Source organism: Perca fluviatilis, chromosome 14, assembly GCF_010015445.1.
Source record: "Perca fluviatilis chromosome 14, GENO_Pfluv_1.0, whole genome shotgun sequence".
Classification (NCBI taxonomy): Eukaryota; Metazoa; Chordata; class Actinopteri; order Perciformes; family Percidae; genus Perca; species Perca fluviatilis.
The window spans coordinates 16,337,068-16,349,360 of record NC_053125.1 but is presented as its reverse complement, the minus strand read 5'-3'; the positions used below and the strand labels follow the sequence as shown (position 1 = coordinate 16,349,360).

The following is a 12,293-nucleotide window of genomic DNA, read 5'->3' as shown; positions in this document are numbered from 1 at the left end:
GGACAATGCTGCCTTCGTGTGGCACACAGTCTGTTAGTCATCTGGATAAGATATGAAGGAGGGTTTAGACTGCAGCACTAGGGATCAATACTCACAGATAAGCTGTGTCTGTTTAGTTCTTGTATTTCAAAACATCTTAGCCCAACACTATTACCTTGACATGTCAAATTTTTGTAAGTAAATTGATCCATATGATTAATATTTCAAATAAATAAAATGCGAAAGAAGACATTAAAAATGGTAAACTGAAGCTGCAGGAATTCTATTGTGTGTGTGTGTGTGTGTGTGTGTGTGTGTGTGTGTGTGTGTGTGTGTGTGTGTGTGGAAGGGGGAAATCTAAATTAATGAATTGATAGTGTTAGCACTGTACTTCATCCATTATCTATAAATAATAATGTAGTTATAAGCTGATATTTTCAAGTGTTTAGGATTTTTAAGAGTTTACTTGTGTAGTATCTGTCAACACTTAATCTTTCTTTGAAGACATATTTTATATAATTATTGTGCAAAAAATCGATTCACATCTATCACAATCTCTTTATTTTTTTAACTGTATGTCTACTGCAATCACATGGGAAAAGTAACTACATTTACATACTGTGAATCGTTTTTTTGTCGTCTTTGAATAGAAAATCGATTTTGAATCAAATCTTGAGCCTAAAAATCAATATCGAATCGAGACATTTTCTGAATCGTGCACCCCTTTTTTTTTTTTTATTAATATTTTTGACGGACAGTACAACCTATGTCACCATCACAACTAACACGACATCTATATCATCCACTGTCCCGTTTTACGAATACAGAAAGAAGAAAGAAAAAAAAAAAAAAAAAAACATCATGCGCCTTACATTACAATACATTATTCTACCAGTCAAATGCTATATTGGATTGGATCAGAACCGGTGCCTTATATTCAGACAGACAACCCCTCTATTGCCATCAGGAAGGAGCCCCAGACTTGATTAAAGATATCCTGTCTCCCCATTACTCTGTAAGTGACTCGCTCATACGTAGCCATTCCTGTCATCTGTTCAGTCCATTCCCTAAAACAGCACAGAGTAGATGACTTCCAGTGCCGCAGAATTATTCTACATCCTGTTGTAGTAGCTAGACGTATCCATAGTCTTTGTCTACCGGTCAGAGTGTTATTGTCTGGCAGCAGACCCAGAATACACACAGCTGGGGTCTTGGTGAGTTGTAATCCGAATAGATCATTCAAGAGGGTAACAACCCTATCCCACAAATGTGCATTTTTTTCACAAGAATACATGTGTACCAGAGTACCCACTTCCTTCTCACACCTCCAACATGTGTTACTGTCCTTAAGTTTTAGTTTGGCCATTTTACTGGGGGTCCAGTGGTTTCTATTAAGTAATTTGTACAGAATAAGCTGAGATTGCGCTTCACGAGAACATTTATGCCAAGACGCAACCAACTTCATCCATCTATCAGCTGAGATCTGATCGCCCACATCTTTCTCCCAGCACAATCTCAAGCCCTCCATGTGGGGTGGACGAGCCTCCCTGAAAATCTCATAAATTTAGAAGCTCCACATTCTTTACATTTAGCTACCTGGACTAACTCCTGAATCCTGGTCACAGGGTCAGGGTTCTTCCCCCCCGAGTAGCTTTAATGCAGTGCCCAATTTGTAGAAATTTCCAAAAGTCCTCTTGTGTAAGGTTATATTCTTGCTAAATTTCATCAAATGACCTCAATCCATTTTCGCTAAGCAAGTCGCCAAGCAAGTTTATTCCTGCTTTTGCCCATTTCTCCCACATAATAGATTTTTTGCCAATTAATATTTTTTTGTTATACCAAATAGAAGATGTATTGGTAAGATGCGGGCTACATTTTATATGTTGATGAGCACTCATCCAGGTTTCCTGTACAAAGGTCAAAACTGGGTCCTTAAAGGGTACCGGTCTTCCCATCTGAGTAAGGTCGGAGCCACCAGTTCCTCTTCTATTTTAACCCAGGAAGGCACCTGCTCCCACGAATTATTTATCTTGGCTAACTGGGAGAGTGAAAAGGCATAATGGTACCACTCTATTTTAGACAATGATAAGCATCCACTTTCTTTGTCCACAAATAATTTTGATCAGTTAAAGCTTGTTTTGTTGCTTGCCCATATATAACTCTCCACAACAGAGTTGTATAGTTTCAAGAGGCTAGGGGGAAAACTTAATGGAAGCATGTACAGAATATATTGGATTTTAGGGGAGATGATCATCTTGACCAAGTTAATCCTACCTAACAAAGATATATTCAATTTAGCTCAGTTTTGTAAGAGAGGCCTGTGACTTAGCCCAGTTAATTGTGTAGCCAGAGATTTCTGAAAATGCGTCAATAATGGAAGAGATCCTGGATACTGCTGTGTTTGGGTTACTTGTAATCAAAAGAATGTCATCAGCATACAAAAAAAGCTTATGTACTTCACGCCCCATTTGAACCCCTTTAATATCTTTACTTTCCTGCAATGCAATTGCCAGTGGTTCCAGAAATAAGGCAAATATCAGCGGCGACAGGGGCGAGCCCTGTCTGGTGCCTCGACTAAGTTTGAATGGAGGTGACATCACACCATTAGTAACAACTGTAGCCATCGGCTCTGTATATACTAGCTGTAACCAATGCCTAAAGGATGGACTGAACCCAAATTTCTCCAATGTATGAAAGAGGAAAGCAAATTCAACTTTATCGAAAGCCTTCTCCGCATCTAGGGAGAAGGCAACTATGGGGTCTATATCATTCCTGGTTTTCCACATTATGTGTAAATATTCTGCGGAGATTGTCAGCTGAGCACCTATTTTTAACAAACCCAACCTGATCAGCATGTACCAGACTAGGAAGCACCTTTTCCTGGCAGCAAGCACTTTTTTCATCAACGTTAATTAACGAGATTGGACGATAGTTTCCGCAATTTTCCCTTTTTTCCCTATCCCTTTTTTTGGAGTAAAGTTATAACAGCTGATCTCATACTCGCTGGGAGTCTACCCCTACGCAAAGCATCCTGGTAAACATCTAACAATCTTGGGGCAAGATCTTCCACAAATTTCTTATAAAAATCAGACGGAAATCCATCATTGCCAGGAGCCTTGCCTAACCGAAGACTGTGAATTGCCTGTCTAATTTCTGCTAATGTAATTTCTCCTTCCAATAGGTTTCTTTGTTCCTCCGTTAGAGTTGGAATTTTAATGGACGAAAAAAAGTCCATCAATATCCATTCTTCAATGTTTCCTTGCGATGTATATCATTTTTGGTAAAACATTTGAAAAACTTCATTAATCGCTTTTTTATCGGTTATCAGCTTGTTATTGTGATCAAATATGGAAGGAATTAAGTTAGCCTGCCTCTGTTTTACCCTATGCGCTAGAATCTTACCAGCTCTCTCACCTTGTTCAAAATATTTTTGATTGGAACAGAATAGTGCATATTCAAAAATTTTCTGTAGATTATCGTTTAGCTCATATTTTAACTTAATTAACTTGTTCCATATTTCCCTCTTAGGGTACTGCATATGTTGTTTCTCAAGTTCCTTGATATCTTGCTATAGCTTCTGTAATTTATCCCTCTCCACTTTTTTAAATCGAGAACTATATTGAATGAGACGCCCCCTTACAAAGGCTTTGAAAGCATCCCAAGTTATGCCAATATCATCAATTGAACCCTCATTAAACTCCCAAAATTCCTTTATTACAGTTCTTATGTACTCACAATATTCCTCACTATTTAGTAATAGATTATTGAAGCGCCACCTCATCGTAAAGTTTGTGTTTTCTGTAATAGATATGGCTATATCCACTGGAGCATGGTCAGTTAAAACTATGTTGCCAATCGTGGCACTAAGAGTCTGACTCACCAGCGAGCGGGAGATCAGGAAATAATCAATTCTGGAATAGGTTGAATGTGGGTGAGAGTAAAATGTATAATCTATTTCTTGGGGATAGAGTAGTCTCCACACATCCACCAGTCCCAGCTCTTCCATCATCACATCTACAGCAGCACATGCTGGGTCATGAACTGGCCTAGGTTGGGAGGATTTATCCAAATACACATCCCTAACCTGGTTAAAGTCTCCTCCAATTATGATGTTATCATTCCCTATACTCCTTACTGTATTGCCGACTTCATGAAAAAACTCTGGTTGTGATGTGTTAGGCGCATAGACATTTACAAAGGTTATTTTCTGACCCTCTTGAATCGTGCACCGCTAATAATTACTACTGTGTTATAATATATTGTCATTTATTTTCTGTTTATATACCAAGATGAGCTAAACTGCTTGACAACCACATCAATAAACACTTGGAAAGTCCCACTACATCATCAGTGTATTTAGACTATTTATTGGATGTTTATATATTAGGTGAATAGGTCCTAGAGAGAGTGTAGGGGTATACGTGTCACTGCAGAGATATGCAGTATGCATGTTTGGTTTAAAACTGAGGCATTTGAGCCATGTTTTTCTGACCGTGTACCTCCTAAAACAAGGTGTAGAGCTACATTTTCAGGTGTTGCATCCAATAAAAATGACAATTTTTCTAATTCTAATCTACTGTGTAACTGTCTCCCTCTCCTTTTCTTTTCCTTCATACTCCTTTTTCCCACCTTACACTTCTGTCTCTTTCCCTGCCTCTGTACGATTTATGTTGTTAGAAGAAATTGAAAGTTGTTGTGTGTTCGTACTAATCAAACTAACACAATACGAGCCCCGAGTCTTATCTCTCCTGTTGCCACTTATAAACTCAGCTGAACAAAGAACTGCAATTCCTTGGAGCAAGGAGAGTGCTGTGATTTATTATGATTTTAACTTCATGTTCCAGTTCAGTGAAACCATTTCAATTCACAGGAATAAAGCAATTTTAATTTTAATAACAGCTAAGACGCTGCTGGGACTTCACTGGGCAACAGTGATGTAACCACCCATGTTGTTTAAACCACATTCATTACTAATTTCCTGCAGTAGCTAGATTGTCTCGGTGTTGAACAGCCAGGCAGTTTTTCTGTTTCATTTCCTGAATAGTGTGTGACAATGAACTTGCCAAAACATTAATGGAGTGCAGCTGTAATAATGACTTCATGGAAGAGACAGAAAAAGGGAACCTCAAGTGCATTGTGTAATCAACATGTAGGTTTCTAAAAGGTGGCAAAAGAAATTGATTTTGTGTTTGTTGTTTAGTACGTCTGGACACATACCTTCATTTTTCATGATGTAGTGGACAATCTGCCCGACTGTGTCATTGTTTTCACTGAGGGTGTCATTCATGTCTGGAAGATAAGCAGAAAAATATACACACAATTAGAAATACTTATTAAGTGTATTGTAAATATTGCAACATGTTTAAAGAAAGTCACAAATATTTAGACTGTATATTTTGGAGTGCAGTAAAACAAACTCAGTAGCCTAAAGACTATTGTGACTAAATGTGTTTTAAGAGGAAAAACACTCTTCAGGCATTAGCTAAGGGCCCACTTTAACATCGTAAATGCTAAACATGATACCCAGATATCATAATTCAAGAGCACTTGTTAATATTACAACTTGATAATACTCCCGTAGGTTTTACTGAAGCAGGAATGCAATTCATTATTTAGAATGGAAACCCACACATAGACACGTGGTGCATTTTCTTTGCTTATAACCTTAAATACAAGCTTGGCAATATATTGATATGAGAGTAGATATTGTCTGTTGGCTGTATAAAAAAATATATATATTATGAAATGGTTTGTCTTAAACTTGCATTCATGGCATGTTTTTGCCACTTGGGGGCACCACAACAAGCTGTAAACACAACACAATTTATATTTCCATAAAGAATTGTGATATTCTTATCAATTTATGTATTATATCGATAGGTGGCAAGTGTTGTGGTATTTTATTTTGTTAACATACCTCACCTCTGCCCTCATGTGATCATGTCTCTATAAATGAACAATCATTAACTGTTTTCCTTCTGACTGACTAAATAGAAACAGAAAACGTACATATGAGCCCCCTTCCATTCGGCGCACACATACACACCCCTGTGAGGGGTATATAGCTTCCTGTTGACTGCTTCCTGAGCTTTTCCTCACTTCTGATCAACATAATACTCTTCCCTAAGACTCTTACAGCAAATAATGGGAGTCTTCTGGTGCGTCATGGCTGATTTTAAACCTGCCCACTGTAAAGGAAGCTGCTTATAAAAAGCCAGTGAAAGCCGAAAGGAAAGAGGAAACCTGATCATTGCAAGAGAAGACTGAATCAACTGAATGAGTGAGAGCAATGTTTTTCTTTTCTCCTCTTTTGTGTCAACGTACTGTATGACAGAGAAAGGGTTGGGTACATTGCACGCACGCGCACACAGAGAGAGAGAGAGAGAGAGAGAGAGAGAGAGAGAGAGAGAGAGAGAGAGAGAGAGAGAGAGAGAGAGAGAGAGAGAGAGAGAGAGAGAGAGAGAGAAGGGGAAACAGCTGAGGCACTTCTAACTATTGTGCTGCTGGCAAGGAGATCACATTCACGCTACAAGAAAAACCACCTCCACTAAACTAATTAGGTAATAATTATCATGATTCAATGGAGGGGTTCAGGGCTTTGGCGTACATGGAAAATAGTGGAATAGTGAAATAGTGTGATGAAAACTGTGCAGAGGTTTGTTGTATGATAACAAATAAATGAGAAAGGCAGTCTGCACAGACTCGTCCATTTTAGCAGCGTGGTGTAAACAGTTCATTCTTTCCATAACATTTCTCATGCCTGTGATGTACCCCAAGGGAACCCAGTGATCCCAGAGGTTTCCCGTCTGCACACGACAATTACTAGAAGGAAAGGCAAAGAAGCACTAACATCCCCTCTCTCTGTGTGGTCATGCCACGTACTGGACTTTGCAAAAAAAAAAAAAAGTAAAGACACAACACATGCAGACGGAGGGGAAACCAAGCGAGTAAACCTCTTTTCAGTATGCTGAAGTTCAGAAAGTCAACTACATTCTGCGAGAGGCCAGAAACCTCATGCTCACGAACACAATGCTCATGGCAATTAAGCATTATCTGCGGTTATCATTACGAGCCGAGGGAAATTAAACTGGTCCTGTGCAGAGAATGTCTTTGTTTTCGCGTTAAGTCAGAACTCGAGTGGTGTGTGAATGCCAAACGTCACCCTGGTTTCTAATGGCCTCTACTCCTTGGATAGACAGAAGCAATAGAGGAATATGGATGAGATAAGCCTGTTGCTTAACAAGACAATGGTCAAAGAGCTGTTGATACCACCACATGATGACTTGCTGTAAATACACCGTTAACAGGATTTCTGAGATTGTTTGTGATCTCACGAGGGTTTTATGAAGATTCGTTCATCAGCACAAACGTTGCAAATATATATATATATATATATATATATATATATATATATATATATATATATATAAAAAAAAAACACCTCTAAAATGAGGGTGCATAAAATAACTATTCTTGAAATGAACTCTGACAAACATTGTTTTTTAGCATGTTTTAATGTGTATTTAATATCTAATTTGTTACTGGTTTTTTTTCGCAAAGAAAGGAGCCATTCACGTGATCACACAAGTATATTCTTATCAACATCTGTCTAGACTACACTAGGGCTGTGCAATTAATCGAAATTTTAATCACGATTACGATTTTGGCTCCTAATGACACAAAAAAAATAATAATAATCGAGAAAAACGATTATTTTTGCACATTACATTTAGCAAGTAAACTCTTATTTTGTCTTGTATTCTGAATGAAAAAAAAAAAAACATTTCAAATGGGAAAAGTATTAGGGGAAATGTCACAGTCCTAGGTGTTTTCACTGTTGTTATGTTTCACTGCCTTTAAAGTTCTATAAATGCAACAACTTTCCAAAAGTCTATGAGTAATCGTGTTAAATAATATCAATATTGACCAATATAATCGTGATTATGATTTTTTCCATGATCGAGCGGCCATAATCTACACTACCTGGCACACAGCAAACTCATTGAATTCAGAAATATAGTACAAGCCTGTAAGTACTAAGAGGGCAGGTGGGAAGATCGAGTGATTGTACTGCATGATCGCTGACCTTCATTTCACCATCACATGACAGGAACATGAAAAACTTCCAGCAGACCAATGACTCATTTTGGAAAAACAACTTAGAAAGAAAATCTATGCTTCTTCTGCATTTAGTTTTCCATTGGCTAAGACGTGACCGCATCGCAGTCTGACTGACTGTGAGAGAATTTGGACCGATATGGATTATCAGTTCATGTTTAACTTGATTGGAATTTTTAAGTTCATGACTGTGCTGCAGTTGTGAAGCAAATAGGGAGACAAGGTGAAAAGGTTGGGTTACATGTACTTGAAGTTATCTACATGAAAGTGACATGACACTGTCATGAACGTGTCAAACATTATAAACAAGTCATAAACGACATAAAGCTTCTTGAAGTAAGTGTCATTCCGTTTTTGTCATGACAAGTTATGGTTAAGGTTAGGTTTGGGTTTGAGTTAGGGTTCACGTGTCATGACTGTGTCATGATGACAGTGTCATGTGTTCATGACAGTGTCATGTCACTTTTATGTAGATACCTTCAAGTAAAGGGTTACCAAAAGTTATAATCCTTAAAATGTGTATTGTATCAAATCCCATCTTTGATGGATTTATGGTCAGCATTTTTTTCTGCATTAGCCATTTGATGCATCTACATAGTGCAATTCCCTCTCTATATAGTAGTCTTCATTGTTAGTGGCAGCAGCCGCCATTCCTCCACTGGATTCAAAATTGCCTTCACAAGCACGAGGGGAAAAGAAGAAACGAGGCAGCATGTAATCTGGCGTACTGTTTTTCATTTCATCTGTCTCGCTGTTAACTCTTCCACAGCTGTATCAGAGCTACAGTGCCTTGCGAAAGTATTCGGCCCCCTTGAACGTTTCGACCTTTTGCCACATTTCAGGCCTCAAACATAAAGATATAAAACTGTAATTTTTTGTGAAGAATCAACAACAAGTGGGTCCCAATTATGAAGTGGAACGAAATTCATTGGCTATTTCAAACTTTTTTAACAAATAAAAAACTGAAAAAGTGGGCGTGCAAAATTATTCAGCCCCTTTACTTTCAGTGCAGCAAACTCTCTCAGAAGTTCAGTGAGGATCTCTGAATGATCCAATGTTGACCTAAATGACTAATGATGATAAATAGAATCCAGCTGTGTGTAATCAAGTCTCCGCGTATAAATGCACCTGCTCTGTGATAGTCTCAGAGGTCCGTGTAAAGCTCAGAGAGCATCATGAAGAACAAGGAACACACCAGGCAGGTCCGAGATACGTTGTGGGAGAAGTTTAAAGCGTCGGATTTGGATACCAAAAGATTTCCCAAGCTTTAAACATCCCAAGGAGCACTGTGCAAGCGATAATATTGAAATGGAAGGAGTATCAGACCACCACAAATCTACGAAGACCCGGCCCCCCCCTCTAAACTTTCAGCTCATACAATGAGAAGACTGATCAGAGATGCAGCCAAGAGGCCCATGATCACTCTGGATGAACTGCAGAGACCTACAGCTGAGGTGGGAGACTCTGTCCATAGGACAACAATCAGTCGTATATATTGCACAAATCTGGCCTTTATGGAAGAGTGGCAAGAAGAAAGCCATTTCTTAAAGATATCCATAAAAGTGTCGTTTAAAGTTTGCCAAAAGCCACCTGGGAGACACACCAAACATGTGGAAGAAGGTGCTGTGGTCAGATGAAACCAAAATCAAACTTTTGGCAACAATGCAAAACGTTATGTTTGGCGTAAAAGCAACACAGCTCATCACCCTGAACACACCATCCCCACTGTCAAACATGGTGGTGGCAGCATCATGGTTTGGGCCTGCTTTTCTTCAGCAGGGACAGGGAAGATGGTTAAAATTGATGGGAAGATGGATGGAGCCAAATACAGGACCATTCTGGAAGAAAACCTGATGGAGTCTGCAAAAGACCTGAGACTGGGACGGAGATTTGTCTTCCAACAAGACAATGATCCAAAACATAAAGCAAAATCTACAATGGAATGGTTCACAAATAAACATATCCAGGTGTTAGAATGACCAAGTCAAAGTCCAGACCTGAATCCAATCGAGAATCTGTGGAAAGAACTGAAAACTGCTGTTCACAAACGCTCTCCATCCAACCTCACTGAGCTCGAGCTGTTTTGCAAGGAGGAATGGGCAAAAATGTCAGTCTGTCGATGTGCAAAACTGATAGAGACATACCCCCAGCTGACTTACAGCTGTAATCACAGCAAAAGGTGGCGCTACCAAAGTATTAACTTAAGGGGGCTGAATAATTTTGCACGCCCAATATTTCAGTTTTTTATTTGTTTAAAAGGTTTGAAATATCCAATAAATTTCGTTCCACTTCATGATTGTGTCCCACTTGTTGTTGATTCTTCACAAAAAATTACAGTTTTATATCTTTATGTTTGAGGCCTGAAATGTGGCAAAAGGTCGAAAAGTTCAAGGGGGCCGAATACTTTCGCAAGGCACTGTAGATTACTGCTAATGCAAACTCAACATCCTACTGCTGCTGCTTCACATGTAAAGCATTCATCTGGTGACATACAGGTGGCTTTTATTGTGAGGAAGCCACCGGAAGCCATCATTTGGGTAAACCGCGATTGTTCTGTTAGAAAAGAAAATTATAATTTTCTGCTGTTTTCCTGGATCCATTTTAAATATCGCAGGGAGTAACGAAACAAGTCAGAGCAGCCCCAGTGAGTGGCAAACTTCCAACTCTAGAAAGGAAACAGATTGCGGTTGCAATAATTATTGATTGACTTTTTTTTTTTTTTCAAACGTGAGTTTGTGCTGCACTGTAAACACATGCAACTGTTCTTCTGTTGCATTTCTTATAGAGAAGCGTTCGCTGCCTCTAGAATTCTGGGACCTGTAGTATTAAAATGCACTTGATGTTACCACGGTAACCTGTGGTATCGCCATATGAAGCAGGACTTAAAATCTTTAACGTTGCGTTCTGATTGGTCACTAGGAGTGCTTGATGATTAACTGGGCATGAGAAAAGAAAATGCTTCAACAAGAAGCCTTACATTCATTTTCTTTTTCTTAAACAGAACTCTACACTTATTTTATATGACATTTTTGAACACAACACAACTTAAAAATGTACTGGTCATTTTGTATGTCTACATTTTACCTTTGATATGTCTTTCGGGTGTGGTTATTTATATAAGCCATGACAGGTTTCTTCCACACCCTCACGTGTATTTTATAATCCTTCAATATGATTTGTATTTATGAGTGTGAAACAAATAAACATAAAACATTTCTGCAAAAACCAAAAGAAATCTTTAAACATATCAATATATTGACCTGTATCTGACCTGGTATTGCATCTTAAAATTCTGCATGCTTCCAATTTATAGCAATTTATTTTCTGTCAAACAATTTCACTTCCCTCCCTTACTGCCTCTCTAACTTCTTGTCCATCTACTTAGATTAACATAAGCCTGGTTGAGCAATCATCTTGTGTGTGTACTGTATAGGGATGCCTTCAAACAATGAGCACATTAATGCGATAAACACATAAAGCTAATCATAATGGTGTCAGACAGTGACACATTTCTAAGAGTCTGCAATGTCACAATTTATTTAAACACCCAGGAGTTTTTGGAGTTTGCCTCAACTCCCTCCCTCTTTAATTCAGATTGCCTTACCTCCGCCCAGCTCAGGATCCTTTTCTTCCTCCTTACACTCCCCATCCTCCCCATCATGGGCCTCAGTGGTGCACCGGTAGCCCTTCCTCTTCAACACGTGGCAGATGACCACCCCCAACAGGCCCAGAAGGAAGAAAACAGGCACCAGGACGAAAGCGATGTACTCTGGGTTGCTCGGTGCTGCTGCTGCACCTCCACCTTCTCCAGTAGCTGTATTCTGACCAGCTGGAAGATGAAGGGAGATAAAAAAAGAAAAGAAAAAGATTCTAAATATTGTTGCAACAGAACACACAGAAGAACAAAATAATGGATTGTCATTATAACGCCCCTTGATGGCAACCTGATATCCACAGTGAGTCTGAGGGTGCATTTGGGGCCGAGCAGCTGAGGGGATTTAAATGCTATCAGTTGCAACATGACAGAGATTTCATGTTCCCTTCCTGGATCAATCGAGTCAGCTGCTCTCTCTGCCCTCTAACTGCTTGATCTGGTGCAAGATGTCCCCCATTTCACAGCTTATGAGATAGAGTGAGTGAAAAGGCAAAACCAAAAACTATAAACACCCATTCTACATGTTGGTCATATCTTAGTG

The 12,293-nt window shown here is 39.0% G+C and overlaps 1 protein-coding gene across 1 annotated transcript in view; it reads right to left on the bottom strand.

Annotated features, from left to right (window-relative positions):
* rell1 (RELT like 1) overlaps nucleotides 1-12,293 on the bottom strand; it is a 34,366-nt gene that overhangs the window by 12,616 nt on the left and 9,457 nt on the right. Inside the window, exons 2-3 of the mRNA XM_039823144.1 lie at nucleotides 11,702-11,926; nucleotides 5,197-5,268 (exon numbers count right to left, since the gene is read on the bottom strand). Coding sequence (XP_039679078.1) covers nucleotides 5,197-5,268; nucleotides 11,702-11,926 — 297 coding nt within the window. The remainder of the gene's footprint in view (nucleotides 1-5,196; nucleotides 5,269-11,701; nucleotides 11,927-12,293) is intronic.